This window comes from Mirounga leonina, unplaced genomic scaffold, assembly GCF_011800145.1.
Source record: "Mirounga leonina isolate KUSES-001 unplaced genomic scaffold, KU_Mleo_1.0 Mir_53, whole genome shotgun sequence".
NCBI lineage: Eukaryota > Metazoa > Chordata > Mammalia > Carnivora > Phocidae > Mirounga > Mirounga leonina.
In genome coordinates, this window is record NW_023270807.1 from 81837877 (window position 1) to 81860285 (window position 22409).

The 22409-nt window shown below is 36.6% G+C and overlaps 1 protein-coding gene across 1 annotated transcript in view; it reads left to right on the forward strand.

Moving 5' to 3' along the window:
• The first annotated feature begins 1933 nt into the window (after window positions 1-1933).
• The window catches only part of LAMA2 (laminin subunit alpha 2), a 617443-nt gene continuing 596967 nt past the window's right edge, over window positions 1934-22409 (forward strand). Inside the window, exon 1 of the mRNA XM_034990595.1 lies at window positions 1934-2105. Within this exon, the coding sequence (XP_034846486.1) occupies window positions 1997-2105 (109 nt within the window). The 5' untranslated portion in view covers window positions 1934-1996. The remainder of the gene's footprint in view (window positions 2106-22409) is intronic.

Here is a 22409-nt window from a genome sequence, read left to right on the forward strand (position 1 = left end):
ACCAGGCTCAATCTCACCACCCAGATATCATGACCTGAACCTAAACTAAGAGTCCAACGTTTAACTGACTGAGCCACCCCGGAGCCCCGGGAGTTTACATTTTTTAAACATACCAAATGGGTGCATTTATTTTGTGTAAATTGTACCTCAATTAGGTTGAAGAAAAACTGCTCTGATAATAATGGTTCTGTATCTTAATTTTGGTTAAATAACTTTATGTTTTTCCTATGTTGGATCACAAGTAGAGTTGACAGCAGAGATCATAGTCTTATTCTCAAAGCTTGGGCCAGACTCCATTTTGCAATTTCCATAATAAAGAAAAAAAAACAATTAGAGTTTCTTAGTACTAATACTAACAACTAAAGAAGATGGATAATATTGAGAGATATCCATTTACTTGGGCACCATTTGACCAGATGTTCTCAATCAGTCCTGGTAGGAACAATACTTCCTTTATTTTATTGAAAGGAAATTCATAGATAATATTACTTAACTTCAATATAGTATTTAAAAACTCAGTATAATGGCTTACGTATAAAATAAAAGAGGAAAAAAGGAATCTATATAAAACAATATACATCTCAATATGTAAGTGCTTGGGTAAAACTTAACATTTAGTAGTTTGCCTACGTTTAGCAGGCAAAATGAAGGCAAAATAGGAGCCTGAACCTATTCCCAGAGTCACCATCAATGTGATGGATGCGTACTGATACTGTCTGGAAGACACTACCATGAACAGACTTGTTATCAGTGATGTGATTTTCTGAGATGGTAAACACCTCCTGGTAAAGTTCAGAAACACAAAGTATATGATTTCCTCAATTTATATAGTAGATGCATCCTGGAAAACAAAACTGCAAAACACTTTATGTGCAGCATAGATTTAACTTAGGCTCCAAATATAATCCAAGGTTTTTCACCTACACAAATGCCCAGTGGCCCATTCAGAAGTCCCTGGTTAGTAGGATTGTCCCACCCAGTATGGGACAACTAGCAGTCGAACCTCACAGTACATTGATATCAGTACTCGGGCAGACATCCTGCAAGTCCCATAAAGACCCAGTAAGGAGCTTTCAAGCACCATGGGAACCTCAGACCATAAAAAGTAACCAAACAAAAAACTAGCAAGGAGCTGTCATTGGAAGCTGGGGTGGCAGAAAAACTTGCAGAAATTCTGAGTTAAGGAGAAGCAATTGGGACTGAAGAGATGAAATTTGGAGCCTGAAAGGAAACGTTCGCTGAGGTCTTTATCCTATTTAAACGAAGGTCTCCTGGCAGAACTGAAAACCTTACCTCATAAGTATAAGCATTGCAGTGGAGCAAGGGAGATTTTTAAATTTCGTCCCACCTTGGCTGCCCTCCCAGCAGTCTATCAAGCAGTAAGTCGGTGCCCTGGCCTGACTTGCAGAGGCCCGGGGCCAGCCTTCCGCCCGCTGGTTACTTCGCAGTCACCGGGGGCTTTTGGGCCCGTCCGGTGTCTAGCGATGGATCACCTGGGTACACAGTGCCCGCACACAGCTTTGCCAGGCCTTTCTCGGGAGGTGCATCGACTCAGCTTCGGTCAAGTTCCCAGCTGTGCACATTTCCCACAAATAATGCTTTCCACGTGTAGAGACTTTACAGATCATAGAGTGCTTTCATATCAATTACCTCCTTTAATTTACAAGAAGTTCAGCTAACTGATCAAGCTAAGGAATGATCGATCCCTTCTCGGAGGGAAGGACGGCTATAGGAAAGGTCTGTTTCACCGAGGACCCTTTAAGGGCCTGTGCCTGGACGGCTGTGGGACGAGGGCCTGGGAAAGGGGAGGGAGGGGGAGTGTCCTCTTTCTCCCCCCACCCTCCGGCGGCCGCGGAGCCAAAGCCAGGGGGCGGGCTGCTGTCTCCTCCTCTTACCCAGCAGCTGCTGCTCATTCAGCTCACAAGCCCGGGCCGGGGGACTGGGCGGCAGCTACTCCTCGGGCTCCTGAGAAGCGGATCCGCTCCGGGCCACCGCAATGCCAGGAGCGGCCGGGGTCCTTCTGGTCCTGCTGCTCAGCGGGGGCCTCGCGGGCGGCGGGGCGCAGCGGCCAGAGCAGCGGCAGCTCCAGGCACATCAGCAAAGAGGTACAGTCGAGGAACGGGCTCTAGATTCCATCCTTTGCGGGGGGCGGCGGCCCCTCCTGGTCCCTTCTTCCAACAGCAGGGACCGATTTCTGGCTCTGCCCTCGGGTAGTTGGGGCGAGAGGAGCTAAGCCTGATGCGAGTACACTTCAGCTCCCCGAGTACATCGTGGCGGGTGTGTTGGGGGGATTGCTTACCTCCCCCAAAAGAATGTGAAGCCCGTTTCATTGTTCATTCGTTCGGAGAGACCTTGCTATCGCTTTTACATATTGCCAGTTGATTTCCGAAATCTTCCAAAGAGGCAAACTTTTAACCAATTGAAAAATAAAAAGTTTTTCCAAATCAGATTCCATCCCTACAGAGAAATGTTTCCCAAGCTGTGGCTCATCTTGGAACTTTATGCAGGGCAGCTGATACATTTTTTTTTTTTAAGAGCTTTGTTTCTAACTATTTGAACAGAATTTGTAAAGTAGTTAAGTAAGTGGGTTTTTTTCTTTCATGCCAATGGGACATCCAGCCTCATCTTTTTCTGACTCACATCCGATCTCAGGGATCCTCTTTATTATTATTATTATTATTATTATTATTATTATTATTATTATTATAGTGAAATTTCTCCTCTGGCTTAAATGTAGACAAGATTTCTATGTCATATTTACTTTAATTAAGGTCACTGTGACCAGATATACACTTTAGGGGACTTTGGAAAACGGTTTTATTTAATGTAACTCAAATTATTCTCTTCAGAGCTCTGTAATGTTTATATGCATATAATTTCTGATACTCTTGGGAGTCTTTGAAGGGTTATTTTATGATCATGAATGGTTTTTTAAAATTTTATTTTATTATGTTAATCACCATACATTATGTGATCATGAATTTTAAAAGAAGCAAATGTATAGCATTTTAAAACATAATTTATAATACATAATTTCAGCAAACATTTTTATGAGTTGGAAAACATGTATTAAAGTAAAAAATTTTTAAGGTTTGGTTTCAAATATCAAAATATTTACCCTAGGAGTACAGAATCTGGACGTTAGCAGCTTTTGAAAGTTTTGATGAGACTGAATCTGTCAAAGTTTTGAAATATATTTATCCCTCTTTTAGTTAACTGGAATAGAGCTATGTCTAACCATTCTGATAGTTCTTTTTATTTTATTTTATTTTTTTTAAGATTTTATTTATTTATTTGAGAGACAGACAGCGAGAGAGGGAACACAAGCAGGGGGAGTGAGAGAGGGAGAAGCAGGCCTCCCGACGAGCAGGGAGCCCGACGCTGGGCTCGATCCCGGGACCCTGAGATCATGACCTGAGCTGAAGGCAGACGCTCAATGCCTGAGCCACCCAGGCGCCCCCATTCTGATAGTTCTTATAATCTAACATTTCTGGCAGTACTATTATATCTTAAAAGGAGTAAAAAAAAAAAAAAATACTCTAATCTTCTTGCTACAGTAGTAACTCCCTGATTAAAATTCCTAGAATAAAAATGACCTTAAGTTCACTACACAACTTTTTTTCTTCTAATTTTGCTTTTCCTCTTCTGTGAGGTAAAATGGGGTCAATGTGGCATAATTAATAGAGTTTATGAGTGTGAGTTTGAGAATATTTCTGGCAGCTGATTTTTAAAAATACTGCCTCAAAATATTAGCCTTGCTTAGTTATACGATATGTTTTAACAATACATATTACTTTAATACTGTTAAGCAGCTGGGAGTAAAGAGAAGCCAGGAGCACCAACCCTTTTGTTCACTTGGAGTGGGGCAGAAGCTCAAAGCAGGGGGATCAAGTGGGTCCCTGAGAAATTTCCTAGTGTGCCGCCCACCCCCCTCATTCTCTCTCCTCCCAACCCTTCCCTTCCCTCTTTTGCCCCCTCTACCTCTTCTCCTCCTTTTCTTCTTCTCCTACTCCTCCTTCCCTCCTCTCCTCTTTCTTTCTCTGTCTCTCAGTCTCTCTCTCTCTCTCTCTCTCTCTAGATAAAATTAACTCTGATTTCTATGGTCCAGGCACAAGCTGAGGTCAATGCAGAAGGGAAAGTTTATACTGCCGTTCTGTTCAGAGATCACTTGAATGCTATATACAATAAGGAATTCTGTGCAAAATAGTTATAACATAGAATCTACTATAGACTGCTATCTTCTGCATCCTAGAATCTATTAATCTATTACTATAGATAATTTGTAATATATTTCAAGATTGGCTTAGGGATAAATGGTTGAAACTTGTTAATATTAAAAGTGTATGTTTCATAATACCTTAAATTTATAAGTGTTTTGTAATTTAAAAATGCTTTGTATGCATTAGCTTATTTCACCTTCAACTATTATTATTCTTATTGGGCAAATTTAAAACTGGAGACTTGGAGTAGTGACTTAAATTCATGCAACTGCTAATAACTTAATTTTTAACAACTAAAAACACTTCTAGTGGTGTTTATGCTAAAGTTCCCTTTTCTATGGTACCAAGATTTCTTTCCATTTATTGTGGGGGCCATGTTTTCTTTTTAATTTTGTTCTGTTAAAGCACACTCTCAGTGAAAATCATTGGATATGAGCATGACTGATGAAGTTTTTGACTATCAACTTTTTTCTTATCGATTATATTAGCGTTTTTCTCCCTTATAGTATGGTGCCATTTTATTAAGAATACTGACAAGAAGCAATCATTCTTAAATGTTGTAATTGAGTTAGAAATTTAACTACATTTTTTGTTTGTTTTTAATTTTTTCTTTAAAATCTTGTGTAGCTTCTCTAGCTCACTGAGTTGTAGGAATAGCATTGATTCAGTAAGAATGATATTCTAAGAAAATTTTTTAACTAGATATGATTGACAGAATAGAATGATGTAGTCAAAGTGGGTCTGTGTTTCAGCAAGGCAGTAGATAAAATCTTTCCCCGATATTCTTATGAATAATTTGTGGAAATGGAAATCTAATGGTAGGTAAATTGCAACTGATTGGAAGTAGTTGCCAAAGAATACCACGTGGTGGTTTAAGGTCAATTCGGAAAGAAGTCTTTGGGAGTGTGATAGAGGATTCCTTATGTTCATTTGTCTCGGTGATGGCTTGATGGAAAACATAAAATGCAAGCTTTTCAGAACTTCTGGTGGCCCAAAATTGATTCAGGTGGCTAAGCAGGTTAATAACAGATACAGGAATTTTTAAAGTCTACATAGCCTGGACCATGAACAGAACCTACGCAGAGCTGGTTTTGTTATTTGTATGCAGACATTAAATAATTTCATTTGCCCTCTTCTGGAAATGTTTTGTTTCCCTTATAAATACAGGGATGAGTACAAAAATTGGAGGAGAAAGGTCAGTCTGAATTGCAGCAAGTTCAATATGAACATATAGTGTGACATGGTGACAGAAAAGAGAACTCTTATTAAAAAAACTCATAGAAACAGAGAGGGCTGTTTTAGAACACATTGGGGTGCTTCACTGACAAATGTAGGTCAATTCAGAGGAAGAAGAAGAGAGTAGTTAGGACTCTGGAAAGATTTCCAGAGGAGGACATTTCAAGTGAAAATTATTTGGAGAGGGGCGCCTGGGTGGCTCAGTCGTTAAACATCTGTCTCCCGCTCAGGTCATGATCCCAGGGTCCTGGATTGAGCCCCGCATCCGGCTCCCTGCTCAGCGGGAAGCCTGCTTCTCCCTCTCCCACTCGCCCTGCTTGTGTTCCCTCTCTCACTGTGTCTCTCTCTGTCAAATAAATAAATAAAATCTTAAAAAAAAAAAAAAACTATTTGGAGAAAGAAAGACTTAAGAAATGAGGCATATGACAAAGGGGAAGGTTTGAATTAAATAAGATGAGAGGAAGCCTGCTCCTTCTCCCTGCCCCTCCCCATTCTGAGCTGTTAGAAATTACTAGGTTGTATTGGAGCACCTAGTTTCTGGAAATGTCCATGTGTGATCAGATGTGCAAACTGTCAGGGATGAGTTAGGATGAAGTGCCTTTCCAGAGACATAGTTAAAACTCATCAAGTCTCCAGTGCTTTGCTAAGCCCAAGATTCTAGTATTACAGTCTATTGTTTTTGGAGTGCATACTTGCATTTGAACTTCTGAATTCTTAAAGATGTCAAGAAAATATGAAATGTATATAAATGTGTTTTTAGATGCTTTCTGAGATTTAAAATAAAAACATGTTTGAGATGATCCTCACTCATTTTTGGCAAGAAGACTTAAAATTTTCATATGGAATTCTTACATCACATTAATTGCCTGGTTCTAAAACATGCTGTGCTATAAAATATGAAAACGCTTCATAAATTACCTGAGATTTATTGTAACCATAAACCTGGAATTAATTTCTTTTTAATCACTTTTGCTGCATATGTAACTTTTGTACATATGTTGGCTTGGTCACTGCAGACTGGCCTAATAGTTTAGTAAAAATGATTCATAACAGATAAAATGTAGGGTTCAGAATAAGAACATATTCAACATTAACAATTATAGGTGTAAAATTTTTTTAAAAGACATGAACTTTATATTATGTATTTTATCTTGCATATCAGTGTATACAAATTGCTGATTGATCTTATTCCTAAAAGTTTTCTATCCTAGGATTTCATGCAAAGTAATGAACCGAATCTCCATCAAGAACTGCCAGGGAGGGCGCCTCGGTGGCTCAGTTGGTTAAGCGTCTGCCTTTGGCTCAGGTCATGATCCCAGGGTCCTGGGATCGAGCCTAGCACTGGGCTTCCAGGGAGCCTGCTTCTCTCTCTGCCTCTGCCTCTCTCTCTGTCTCTGATGAATAAATAAAATCTTAAAAAAAAACAGCTGCCAGGGATTATGCAAAAAACTGTACATGCTCTGCCAGTTTGTCCTTAATTCACTCTGAAATATGGGATAACTGTCCCCTACACTGTAATAACCATAGTTTCATCAATAATAACCAGAGTTTATAGCTCTATATAAACTATATATATAGTTTATATATATATACAATAATAACCAAAGAGTTTATACCAGCTATGACTCTGTAAGAAAAGCATGAGTCTATATTTTTATGGGAGAGATTTAGTTAAATTGGAAGAAGATTTTCTGAAGTAGTAAGACTTAAGAGTTTTTACATCATCCAACTATATTGCAATAGCAATGACAAAAAAGTTTACTTTTTGTAGATTTCACATATCAGTATTTTCTCAGTCCCCATTTATTTAAAACATCATTGTCACTATTTTTCTGTTCATACATTTAAGAAATATTGATTATTCATTGACAAAGACTATTGTGCTAGACTTTTCAACTTGGACCTTGGAGACCAGATTATTGTTCCTCCTTTTAATCCAAACAAATTTAGCATTAAATAATTTAAAAAAACTTGCTGAAACTTTATTTGAGCTTTCACATCTTTCATAATCTGCTTTAGAATTATAGGGCCTGAATTCTGGGCCACAAGCAAAGAAGAATTGGCAGAATAGGAACAGCTAACCTCAGCCTATGCAGAGCAAGATTAGTGGGATGACTGGTTGTCTGAATTAGAGAGTCCAAATGCATGCTTGATTCCAGTCAGCATAACTATTCAGTAAGATTCTACTGTTTGGGTGGAGCATGGCTGGAAGTTTCCAAGCAGGATAATAATAATAACAACAATAAACGGTGACTGCAGGTCATTTGTGCAGAGTTGCAATACATTCTTTTTTAGCAGCTGGAGACTAGGAAAAAGATCAGGAAGAAAGCATTGTCACCGGGCAGACAAATTGTTTAGGCTTCCAATCCAGAACATTGGGGTTTAAGATTTGTGTAGAGTCACGACTTTAAACTAGGTAGCTAGGCAGGAACTTAGGCAGAAGTCCAGTTGCAGTGATTGAGAAAACAAAGTAGAGGTAGGGAAAGACAAAATTAGATTGGCACATGGTTCTTAAGACCCATGCTGGGCTCTGTGTATACCAGTCAGACAGAAAGAGGACGAATTCTGGACTGTACCAATTGCTCAGATGGAGTTCAAAGGCCAGAATCGGTGCAGGAAATTTGTGGGCATGGGACAATATATATTGGAATATGATTAATGAATGAAGTAAGTAAGTAAAACACACACAAAAAAATCCCTGCTCTTCTGGAGTTTATATTCTAGTTGGGGTAGAGATGGGGGGCAGAAATATGATGAATATATAGTGAATAAGTAATATATGAATACCTGTATTTTTAGAATGTAGTGAGTGATGCACAAACAAATATACCAGGGTAAGAGGAGTCAGGAGGTCTAGGAATAGAGAGAGGTTGGTTGCTATTTTAAGTAGAATGATAAAGGTTGACCTCATTAAGAAGATCACATCTGAGCAAACCCTTGAAGGTGGGGTGAGAGTGATTCATACAGGTATAAGATGAAAGAGCTAATACCCTAGTACAGGGAGCATGTTTATAAAGGTCTACAGCTGGAGAACAGTCAGGGAAGTATTGGGGAGCTGGATCATTGTAAAAAAATTGCCTTTTAGTCTGAGTAAGATGGATGGAATTGGAGAATTTTGAGCAGAGTTAAATGAATGAATGAAATAATAGTTATTATTTCTTTTCCCAAACAGGCTTTAATCCACTGGACTAGACCAATAATCCAAATGTAGTATTAATTGAGTTCCATTTCCTCCCCCATACATCCCATTCTTAGAGGATAGTTAAGTGACTCCATTCCAGAGTATTACATCTTGGCAGTCTTATCACTGGGAAACTCAGATGTGTTTTTGTAAAATTTTTTCTTTTTTCTTTTTTTTTCCTTTTGGCATCTCCATCCTATTACAATTAAAAGAATTGTGATCTTGGGGTTGTGAGATTGAGCCCCCCCCCATCAAGCCCTGCAGAGTCTGCTTGAGGTTCTGTCTATCCCTTGCTCCCTCCCCCCCACCTCATGCAATGTACTCATTCAGGCTCACGCTCTCTCTCTCTCTCTCAAGTAAATAAATGTTAAAAAAAGAATTTCAGTACATTAAAACAACTGAAGTGTAGGGAACGTCTATATATCCTTTTATTTGCCCAGTGTTCTTAGAAATATGCCATAGATTTCCTTTTTTTTTTTTTTTTAAAGATTTTATTTATTAGAGAAAGCACGAGCAGGGGGGTGGGGGAGAGGGAGAGGAAGAAGCAGGTTTCCCACTGAACAGGGAGCCCAGTGTGGGGCTTGATCCCAGGACTCTGGGATCATGACCTGAGCCAAAGACAGACGCTTAACTGATTGAGCCTCCCAGGCGCCCCTAAGTCATAGATTTCTTAGAGTAATTTTAATTAATGTAAATGTTAAAAACAAAAATAAGTTATTCACAGTCCCACATAAATATGCGTACCTTGAAGTTCTCTTTTATTATTCCTTTCAGTATCACAGCTAAAGTTTAGATACTATTGTTAAAAATGACAAAATGATGTATTGATCTGATGACTTTTATAAAATGAACTTTGAAATGTTACGTATTTTTACAATCAGAAACTTATTCTATATTCTGTTTCAATTTTTATAACTTCTTTAAGGATCGCTGTAAGTCTTGCAGTAAATTTTGGAGTAAAGTAATACAGTTTTGGCCTGACTACATTCTATCATTTAAAACAAGAGTTGTGGGAAAAATTGCATAGGTTCTCTCTTTCTTTTCTTCCCCCCTTCCTCCCGTCCTCCCTTCTTCCTTCCTTCCTTTAGGATCCTGCTTGTGAAAAAAATGTGGTTTTCAAAGAGATAATTCTAACAAATACAACTTTTTTTTTTTAACAAATACAACTTTTAAGAAGATATGTAGGCAAAACTTCACTTAAATCTTCCAAAAGTCAGATAATTACAATCTAAATATAGTTTTGAGGCATAATCTGAATTTACATGGTGAGTTAAAGCTAGATATTTGCTTGTCAAAGATGTATAATATTGGTGATAGAAAAGTTTTTTTCTAGTCATCTTGAATGTGGATTTTAACATGGAAATCTGATGCTATTTGGTTTTTATCTGGACACATGACTTTTAGAAAAAGATCATAGAGATAGTCTGCTAGGGGTTATTATTCATACCCCTGGCTTTCTGTGACAGTCTTAATTTAGTTCAAATAGCGAGTTAATCTATGCAAATAAAGAGTGACGAAGACCTGTGGAATTATTTCGTGCCCGCACTTAGGAAAGGCACTTTGTGCAATGTTAACAAAGCCTTTCCATGTAAGGTCCTCTTAGTTGACCACCAAGCTGTACTTCTGGGCCAGGCTCTTTGTATAACTGCATCTTTTTTTTTTTAAAGATTTTATTTGACAGAGACACACACAGCGAAAGAGGGAACACAAGCAGGGGGAGTAGGAGAGGGAGAAGCAGGCCTCCCGCTGAGCAGGGAGCCCGATGCGGGGCTTGATCCCAGGACCCTGGGATCATGACCTGAGCCGAAGGCAGATGCTTAACGACTGAGCCACCCAGGCGTATAACTGCATCTTGAGGACCAGATGCTTTAGATTGGCTTAATAGTATCTAGCGCATTGTGGGCATTAACACGTGTATGTACATAGTAGAGCTGTTTAGTAGGTTAATATAATTATCTTCATTTTACAGAAGGAAAATAGATGCCTTGCAACTTGTCAAGGACAAACACAAATTCCGGTGCACGCTTTAGAATTAGAAATTAGGATGAGGTGCCTGGCTGGCTTAGCTGGAAAAGTGTACAATGCTTGATCTCAGGTTGTGGGTTTGAGCCCCAGGTCGGGTATAGAGATTACTTAAATAAATTCAAAAAACAAGAAATTAGGATATGTTCCTGCTCCTGATTTTTTGCATCCTACATTGTCATCTCTTTTAGACTTTTAGCTCCTTCCTTATCTTTTATAAAAGACCTTGAAATAATCATATCTCCATTTCTGAGTTATGTTAGTAGTCTAATTAGAAAACAGAGAGTCACTAGGTATTGTGAGAGAACAAGAAATGTGTTGCCTTTAATGGTCTTTTTCATTTAAACACACACACACACCCCCACACAAAACTATGCAGAAACACACCCACAGCACTTAAGATTTTACACGAATATAAAAATATTTGTCAAGTTTTAGTTTTTAAATTCTTAGAATTTGGATTACTGGACACTGGACTATAAGAAAGTATTAATTGATTATGGCTTTCCTGAAGTCACCTTATATAAATAATGTCAGTGGGCTAGAAACATAATGGTATTTATTATATAATGAATGCTTTAAAAAAGGGCAATATATTTATATTTCAGTGAATGAGAAGAACAAGAACCAAACATGTGTACCTGATTCAGAGAAGAGTTAATCTCAAAATTCCTTTTGAAAAAAAGTAGAGCACTGGCATTTCTGTGTAAAGATCTAAAGAGTTCAATCTGAAATTGAACTTCTCTGTTAGAGAATTGTGCAAACTTCCTACAATGTAGGTGTATGTATGGCACCAATAAGTGTGTATGTATGTACTATTTATAGTTTATTTTTTTAAAGATTTTATTTATTTATTTGACAGAGACACAGCAAGAGAAGGAACACAAGCAAGGGAAGTGGGAGAGGGAGAAGTAGGCTTCCCGTTGAGCAGGGAGCCCAGATGTGGGACTGGATCCCAGGACCCTGGGGACCCGAGCCGAAGGCAGACACTTAACAACTGGGCCACCCAGGCACCCCCCATTTATTAGTACCTAATTAATGTATTTAGTATGTTTATATGAGTATATTTAACATACTAAGATATTTAGCTATTTGATTTGTTTTCTTAAATCAGATTTTCAGTTTTATAAAAACTCTAGAATAAGGGAATCTAAAAATTAAATTTGCAGAAAAGTCTAGTTGCCTTTTTTTTTTGAAAGATTTTATTTTTATTTATTTGACAGAGAGAGACACAGTGAGAGAGGGAACACAAGCAGAGGCGGTGGGAGAAGGAGAAGCAGGCCTCCCACCGAGCAGGGAGCCTGATGTGGGGCTCGATCCCAGGACCCTGGGATCATGAACTGAACTGAAGGCAGATGCTTAACGACTGAGCCACCCAGGCGCCCCTCTAGTTGCCTTTGATAAATGATTATGAACCACAGAATGAATTATAAATGGGATCATTCAATTTTTTAGTCCAGTAGCTATACGATTAAAACTCTAAGGTATAATAACTTTTAAGTTGCTTGCAACATATAAAGCTCTATTCTAAAGGGGAAATAAGGTTAGTAGAGTTTGCCACATTGAATATATTTTTTTCTAAAGCCTGTATAGCTACCACAATTTTCTGGCTTATTGCTTTCTCTGACTTTTTCAATTACCAAATAAGGCTGAAAATATGAAACAGAACATGAGGTAGAACAATTGTCATTTCAGGGAGCTACTTTATCGCATTGGTTTGTTGTGAGGAGTATATGAAACAATGAGTATAAAACATGGAGCATCTATTAGGGCCTCAAAAAATATGAGTTTCCAAAATGCTTCAAGAAAACTGAATTAAGTTTAAAAACTCTCTTGGTGTCAAGAAATTCTGGCTTAAAGCAGCACTTTTTCTCCAACGCTATGGTATACCAAACTCTGCTGAGGCCGTGTATGAAGGAATTTGCTTATATACTGGAAAACACAAATGTATGGATTCGGTTTTAATTGGAATTTCTGTTGTAGTGTTTTGCTAATCTGAACTATATAGCTTAGCATGCCAAAAATACCTATCAAGATAGACCCCTTTATCCCTTCAATTTTCATATGTGTTCCTCTGTTTTGGAGAGAACTTTGAATATTAGAAAAAGTGTCTTTGGGAGATGACAAGAATGGGATTCATAGTTGTGTTATCCCTCTTTTATTAACTCAATGGAGTTTAAATTTCCAGTTAAAGTAGAATTAAATTAGATAATGTGCAAATTCTTGGCAGCTAATCAGTAAATATTAGCTCTTCTTTTTCTTTATTGATTGATCATAAAGCTCAAAAATGATATTTGCAGTACATATGACAGCACTTTTGCTTAAGAAGAGTGAAACATTCTAGAAGCTTCTTTGAGTAGACCCTAAAAGACTATAGTTGGCAAGCTATGTCATTGAAGAGAGATGGAAGAATTCTAACAAGGTCACACAAGTCAGTAACAGAGATAGGAAGAAACACAAGGTCCTATAATTAGCTAATAGTTATGTTGGTAGCTCAATGTGAGAGGTGATTTAGACATGTAACAGGATGGAAATTTTAGCAATACTTTGTGGCTATTTATATTTCAAATATGATATAATTAACATTTTTTTCCTAGGAATCTCTCATTTTGGACATATATTTATTAGGGATTGATAAACTATTTTGTAAAGAAGGGTTTTAATGTGTGATAGGTAACAAAAATGTGTGGTACCTAGTAAATACCCTATAAAGATTAGTTATTATTTTCAGCCTATGAACCACATGTCTTCATTGACATCTGCCTGAGTAGAGAGGATAATTCAGCATGTTTGACACACAATGAAAGTTAATTTCAGGATGGTCTTCAATGGAAAGTCTAATTGGACTGTAGAAAAGCTCTCAAAATAGACCTTCTTTATTTGGACTCTTTCTATTCAGTAAGGTAAAAAAAAAAAAAAAAAAAAAAAGTCTTGGAACACATTATTTAATACCAACCTAGATTGGGAAAATTTTTAGTGTGTCTTCCTGCATATTAAATCTAATGGTAAAATTCTAAAAAACCAAAGCCCAAACCAAAAACTACCTCGGGAAATCCCATAACCTCAACAGATCTCTAGGGAGACCTGCTTTTTTAGACCTGGGAATATCAGATTTTGAAAAAGCTTCAAACAAAAACATTTCCCATAGGCCCCTTGCTCTTCAAAAAGTTTCAATCATGCTTAACATGTAATACAACCATTCAGTTTTTCAATCTGGCACATTAGAAAAATCACTGGATTTGCAATTAGAACTCTAGGATACAAGCTTTGCCTCTAGCTCTTCTGAAAGATGTCACCTTGAAGAACAGATAAGTCATCTAACTATTCTGAAGTTCAATTTTCCATCCAAAAATAAAGAAAGAAAATATAATGTTCAAATCTATCTCATGGAGGGGTTATAAAAGTTAATTAAAATGTACAATACAAATATTATTAATAATACTGTTCATTATTATAATAAATGACAGTTTTGCCCTAAGACTTTGATGGTTCATGAAGTTCTGCTTCACCCCCTTTCTTTGATTTTTTTTTTCTCCCAATGGCTTTAGTTTTTCTGGATTGAGAATCATGACACATCTTCTTTCTTTCCTTCCTTTTTTTGCTATATGCCTCCAGGAAACAGAAAAAGTTAATTCATATGGAAAGGAAATATTTTAAAATGCATGTCATATCATTATTGATTTTGCACCTAGCCACAGATACATTTTATATGTAGACAATGATACATTTAAAAATTCTTCAGAGCGCCTGGGTGGCTCAGTCAGTTAAGCATCTGCCTTCAGCTCAAATCATGATCCCTGGGTCCTGGGATGGAGCCTGCATTGGGCTCCCTGCTCAGCTGGGAGTCTGCTTCTCCCTCTGCCCCTCCCCTTGCTTGTGCTTTCTCTCTTTCTCTCTCATATGCTCTCTCTCAAATAAATAAAATCTTTATTTATTTATTTATTTATTTTTTTAAAGATTTATTTATTTATTTATTTGAGAGAGAGAGAGAATGAGAGACAGAGAGCGTGAGAGGGAGGAGGGTCAGAGGGAGAAGCAGACTCCCCGCCGAGCAGGGAGCCCGATGCGGGACTCGATCCCGGGACTCCAGGATCATGACCTGAGCCGAAGGCAGTCGCTTAACCAACTGAGCCACCCAGGCGCCCTAAATAAAATCTTTAAAAAAATAAAAATTCTTCAAAATACTTTTTCATTCTTGTATATTTTTTGTCAGCTTTCAAGAACTGATTTTATCCATAGGGTTCCTGACCTAGTGCTACCTAAGATGTGCTGAGAAAGCAGTGCTGTCCTACAGTGCATTACCCATTTAGGGTTTGGAATCTTTAGATATAATTTTGGACAAAACATTGCCCTCTGAGGCCATTTTCCATATCCTAGGAGATCCATATATATATTCTTTTAATTAACCCGTGACTGTGTTTGGGTTATTCCAAATATAATTTCATGAATTAAGTTAAATTTGGTTGAAGTATGTAATGAATCTAGCCTGTTATGATTTTCAGTTATGTACTAAGTTGAAAGACCACTCATATTCAGACAAACTTCATGAACTATTGCTATTGCAGAAAGCTAGAAGGGCATTTAACCAGTTAGTTTCTCTTTTAAGATTTTAAGCTATTTAATAATCAGAAATTAATAACATAAGTGACACACTGATAGGACTGTCTTTTATTTTTAGTTACTGCTTTATCTCTAGTCTTAGTCTGGCATATGGTGGGCCTTTAATTAAATAATTGTAAAATGAATGAAGAAGCCACTCTTTGGTTACACCCAAAGAATGCATTTTAAAAAAATTTTACATGTACTATTTTTCTTAATGCTTTTATATCTTAATATTTTTATAAGTTATAAATTTCCACAAATACTGAAACAGAGATACAGGGTATTGTTATCAATGACACTTAAGTGACAAATATAATATTTTAGAAGTATTTTAGAATATTTTATCTTGCTTTTAAGATGTATTTTTTCCCTAAGGATATTCCAGTAAGAGCTGAGCAATTTTTAAGCTTTGGATGAGGAATGAATATTTCTTGGCTCAGAACTTTCTGATGTGAGGACTTTTTGGACAAGACTCATAATGCATAAGATTAAAATGCCCACCAAGATGTAAGTTCTACTTCAATAAATGGCATTTGGAAAAACTGATCAGTTACATACAAAAGAATGAAACTGGATGACTTTCTTAATACTATATACAGAAATAAACTCAAAGTGGATTAAAGACCTAAATGTGAGACCTGGAACCATAAAAATCCTAGAAGAGAATACAGGCAGTAATTTCTTCAACATTGGCTGTAGCAACATTTTTCTAGATATGAGTCCTGAGGCAGGGAAAATAAAAGCAAAAATAAACTATTGGGACTACATCAAAATAAAAAGCTTCTGCACAGTGAAGGAAACAAGAAAACTAAAAAGCAACCTACTGAATTAGAGAAGATATTTGCAAATTACTTATCCAATAAAGGGTTAGTATCCAAAATATATAAATAACTTATACAACTCAATGCCCAAAAACCAAATAATCCAATTTAAGAATGGGCAGATGACATGAACAGACATTTCTCCAAAGAAGGCATACAGATGGTCAGTAGATACATGAGAAGATGCTCAGCATCACTTATCATCAGGGCAATGCAAATCAAAACTACAACGAGGTATTTCCTCATAGCTATCAGAATGGCTAAAATTAAAACACAAGAAAGAAAAAGTGTTGGAGAGGATGAGGAGAAAAAGGAACCCTCTTGCACTGTTGGTGGGAATGCAAACTGGTATAGCCACTATGCAAAACAGTATGGAGTTTCCTCAGAAAGTTAAAAATAGAACTACTCTATGATCCTGTAATTGCACTACTGCGTATTTACCCCCAAAATACAAAACCACTAATTTAAAGGGTACATGTACCCTATGTATATGTATAAGAAAAAGAAAAAGAGACAAACCAGGAAGCACTCTTAGGTATAGAGAACAAACTGGTGGTGACCAGAAAGAAAGTGGGTGGGGGGTTGGTGAAATAGATGATGGAGATTAAGGAGTACACTTGTGATGATGAGCACTGAGTGATATATGGAATTGTTAAAACACTATATAGCACACCTGAAACTAATATAACACTGTATGTTAACTCTACTGGAATTAAAACAAAACCTTAATAAAATAAATTGTTTCCTAAAAATGATGTTTTAGGGGTAGAATACAGATAACTCACACAGGAAGATTTGATTAGTATCTGTTCCCATTTCTTTGTTTCCTCTTAGACAATACTGAAGTCATTTATATTTTAGGGAAAAAAAAAAAAAGCTTTTAAAAAGCTATTCACCAGGCCTCCACAATATGTCAAATAATGTATGTACTGTGTCCTTAGATGTGGTTTCTTTCTTGGAGCTATTAACAGTCAAATGGTAGCATACTTAGAATTAATAAAAGAGAATTGTATTCCAAGATACTTGGTAACCTGTATTCTTATTTTAGGAATGGAACTCTAAGGCAAGGTAGAGCTGATTTTGTTTGTTAGTACTTTATCCTTATTGTATAGGACAGAGCCTGGCAAGTAGAGTGGTCACAATAAGAGTCGAATGATGGAATAACAGAAGAGCTAACATTCAGGAGGGAACACATACTGATAGATATTGGGGGGGAAAATGGAGATAGTTAAGATATGATGCTATCAGAAGTTGGCAGTTAAAATTTCTACTCAAGTACAGAAAAGGAAACCAAAGAGAGAATTTACTAAGACATGGAAGAAGGGTGTAAGATCATGGAATGCTAAAACATAACGTTCCAGTTAAATGTTTAAGTGATGCTTCTAGAAGTTTACCTGCTATCATTTTAAATATATCATAAAAACTAGTATTCAGGGCTCCCCACCTGTTTCTTTTGCAACTCCATATTTTCCAAGCTCATTACTTGGAAAGAATTCTCTCTTTACTTTTTCTAGATGAGTCCATCTTTTGTGAAAAAGATAATTCTCTCCCACTGTGCCTTTACTAAGCCATTTGAGCCATCAAGAAACCTTCCTTTTTCCTTAGCACATCCTACTTTTGAATGCCCTACCTATTCTTTTTCTACTTTTAAAATGGAGTTAACAGTTCATTTCTTCCAGGTCCTCACTGATGAATTCACTTATGTCTGATCATTTCTGTTATTGTAGCCTCCCAGATCATTACATATAGTGTAAAAAGTTGTCATCGTATCAATTACTTGATTTCTTATTTTTCTTGCTTATGTGTTTATGTTCTGAGAGTATGGGACAGGTGGAATTTGTGTTGAAATCATGTTTTTTTCTTTTTTTAATACCAATTGCAGCACCTTGGGATTGAATTCTATGTGAACTCACTAGGCCACTGCAACATTTTCAATTGGGAATTTACTTAAAGATCATAGGAATGTGGCATGCTCTTTAATTTTTATTCTCTTGGTATGTGTTCCTCATGGATAGAGAGACAGTAAAGTGATTGAAAAGATAATATGAATCAATTAGTGAAGAAGCTCTGCAGTCAACTATAGAAATTATCATGTTAGCAAATTTCTCTCAAGTTAATATGCCACCTAGCCTGGGAATTAATATTAAACACTTTTTGTGTTCAGAGATCAGCTAATAAAACTTTTAGATAGAGCAGATCCTATAAAGTAAATGTTTAAATTTAAGTAACTACATAACATATTTATCATGATTTCCATGGAGAGAGAAAACCAAATCCTATCTGATGGTCTTAATTACAGCTTCCTTCCCACCATGCCGCTATCATAGGCTTTATACATTTGTATAGCATCTGGCGTCTAGGATGTTTTATCATCATTTCTATGCCTCTACACAAAGCTTTTGAGCATTGTGTTGTATAAATGAGTATACTCCCACGGTTGGAAGAAAGGGGGGTCAATACTTAAGATGGATGACAGCCTGATAAATATAAGAAAAGATAGACATAGAATCCCCCATTTTCTAAATCCCAGGCATGCGTTTCACTTTTATATAAATTCTTGTTCCAATATGGAACATAGCAATTTTTTTTAAAGGGAGAAAGCTAATATGAAAATTGTAGCATTATGATAATATTTATGGATAGTAGGGGTATGATTTTTGAAAATGGAATCTACGAATAATGTATAACATGTTATTTTTTTATTATTTAGTCCAGAAATGATGTTTTCTCATTTCTGCAGAGGAAAACATGAATTTATTTTATATATGTATTTAAGATATTATTTACTGCTTCCTCTACTTAATTGACGTGTTTAATTCATTTTTACATTCCATTCATAAATATGACCAAACACAAATTAGAATATGCATATTGTATTGTTTTATATTAACACACACATTTTCTGTTTTTCATGGTGGCTTTGTGTATGGTTTCATATATTAGGGAATTATAAATTGAATTTATTATAATTTGCTTAGTAAAATATTGATGTTAAAATCTAATGTTATTTTGAATATTGCTTTGAGGGATATGGGAGACTTATAGTGAAATCATTATTTCACCAAGATTTCTTTCTAACAAGTCATTCACCATTACTGGAATTGTATTGTTTGCATTATATTCCATTGACGTAATTTTAAACTTCCACTCTACTTCACTATAAATGGAATTTCATTATATCTGACTCCACAATAAGTGGGTTACAGTATCGTTGACATTTAGTAGAATTACAGATCTTAGTGTCTTTTTATACTCTGCGTTAAAATGTATTATGTATGCTTTCAATTCTGTTTCAAAGAGACCACTATTGATTTACATAGTTGTATGGAAGATTTCTGTGAAACTCCATCACTTGATTTCATGGTGGTTTTTTTTTTTCCTTCTGAAATCATTTGAAAATATTTTTTAATGTGTTTGCAACTATTGGATAAAAATGAGATAAAACTTAGGGATTATAAATATGCTTGTGCGAGTTTTTTGTATTCTCTCTAGCAGTAAGTCTTTATGAAGCCTTTGTGGATCTTAAGCTGTAGCTTTCTCTTGCAACTTTCTTTTATTCTATACTTTATTATGAAAGCCCTTGTAGAAAATTAAGTGTTTTACATAGTGCTTAGAATGCCTTTCTCTTTTAAAGAGTGAAATGAAAATATTTCTTTTGTCTCAAGCTCAGGGGAAAAGCCTAGTGGGAATTAGTTCTTTTATCTGGAAACTTGTTTGGGGGATTTGATGGCAGGGCTACTGCTGTGGAGGCTGGGGAAGAGGGGAGTCTGGGTTGAAGGAGGTGACAAAGACAAGGGACTTCAGTTCTAAGAAGGTGCACACTGGGATCTCCTCAACTCTCCCCAGATCTCAGAAGTAGGCATCCAGCTGCAGGTAATCCCTTTTTTGGCTCAGAGGGGCCCTCAGAGGACCAGACCCAAAGGGGAAAAATTGCCCTAGAATAGTAAAAAACTTTAGTTCTGGAAGCATTTCAAGGGTCTGAGACCCAGGAGTAAGCAATGCCTGGGCCACATCTACTCTGTCCACTTTCGTAGGAGGAACATTTTAAATTCATCCAGTCAAGATCACCCAGTAGGTCTGTGCTTGAACCTTACCACTCCTTTCCCTCTTTCTCTTCTTCCTGTTCTTTTCTGTTCAGAGAGAAAAGGGTCACAGAGTTAGTAACTACCTCAAGATACAGCTTTGTAATTCATCATTATGCCACCCACAGTTTTAGTTTTTCAGCTTGGTTTGGGGGCATCCTGTTTGTAACTTATAATAACAGATTTGGAATAGAAGCGCCCTTGACAACAGTCTTAATGAGCATTTTTAATTCCACAATAAAGTAATTCAGCGAATTGTTTTCCTTTGTATCTATCTCCCAAGATAAGAGTATCTGGAGGCCAAATTTCCTGCTGAGTTCTTCAGCAGTATTGCAGGGTCAAAAACTAGGCATTTTAACATGAAACATGTTGTTCTGCATCTGGAAGCCAGAATATAATAAGCATTGTTAATTTGGTTAAAGAAAAAAACAGCTGTTTAAGATTAGCCTTCTCATATATGTGTGGGAGTTAACAGAATAATGTCTCTTTCTCAAGATGTATGTTTTTCTTTTGCTTATATGCAAATTTTAATTGATGAAGGAATTCAGGAACCAAATGAAATAATAAACCATTTTATAATTTTCATTGGAAATTAGTTGACCAGTACTCATCTGAATGGCAATATAAACTTCCGGTAACCATGCTTATGCCTTATATTCTGGGTCATAGTTTCCTATAGTGTAAACTACTAAGCCAGATAAAGCAACTCTATTTCCAAGATCTACCTTCATGGTAACTATTGGTTAAAGCCCTGGCCTCATTGATGCCTTTCGGTGAAAGCACTGTTGTGTTCCAAAATATGTATTTTGATAATTATCTAGGTTATGCACATTTCTGTAGATGCATGTAATGAGATTTCTTTGGGAAATATGGTTTGTATTTGCGTTTAAACCTCTTATTTCCATTTAGCTTTCATAAGCTTTAACCATTTTTCTGTTTCATCGAAGTAGTACTAATTTTGTGTCAGGCATTTTATTTGCTTTGTTTCCACAATTCCTGAAATCCCTGAAGACTGGTATTATTGCAGGTATCAGTCTATAACTGAGGAAATCAGGCCTGTTTGGATCGTAAGGTATTTACATAACGACATAAAGTCACCATGTCTTTTTTTTTAAACAACTTTTTTGAGGTATAATTTACATACAATAGAATTCCCATGGAAGTATAGGGATTGATAACTTTGTCAAATATTTTTGCCCATGTGAGTACCACTGATCAAGAAATAGAACATCTCCACTTTCTCAGAAAGGCCCCACTTGCTCTTTGCAATCTGATTAGTTTCATCTGTTCTAGAAATTCCTCTATATGAATCATCAACTTTGTACTTTTTTGTGTCTGCTTTTTTTTCTCTGAGCCTAATATCTGTAAAAATCATCCATGTTTTTGTTCAAATTTTTGTTCTTTTTAATTGCCAAGAGTTTCCAGTGTATGAATGGATCTCAATTTTTAATTTAGATCTTGATGACATTCAGATAGTTTCCAGTTTTTAGATATTATGCCTGAGTTTGCTATATGCAATCATGTACATTTCTTTCTATGAACATATGTTTTTATTTCTCATATTTATCTAGGAGTGAATTCCTGAGTTGCATGGTAAATATACATTTAATTTTTTTTTAAAGATTTTATTTATTTATTTGACAGAGAGAGACACAGCGAGAGAGGGAACACAAGCAGGGGGAGTGGGAGAGGGAGAAGCAGGCTCCCCGCAGAGCAGGGAGCCTGATGCGGGACTCGATCCCAGGACCCTGGGATCATGACCTGAGCTGAAGGCAGTCGCTTAACCAACTGAGCCACCCAGGCGCCCTACATTTAATTTTATAAGGAATGGGAAAATATTTTTCCAAAGAGGCTGTATCATTTTACTTTCTCAAAACAAAGTCATGATCTTGATCTAGTGATAACAAACCAAGCATTAATGTTGGGCAAGCTAACTCTGGGTTGAGGAATGATACTATAATTGATCATTTTTTCTTTCTACTCCTTTCTTTCTCTTTTAGAGTACTACAAATAAAGATTAAAGAGCTTGCTCTATATGGGAAGATTTTATTCTTTAAGAGGGTTAATGGCAGATTTAAGATTTTTTTTTAAAGATTTTATTTATTTATTTGAGATAGAGAAGCAGGAGCAGGGGAGCAGAGGGAGACGGAGAAGCAGGCTCCCCGCTAAGCAGGGACCCTGGGGTCATGACCTGAGTCCAAGGCAGAAGCTTAACCGATTGAGCCACCCAGGCTCCCCCAGATTT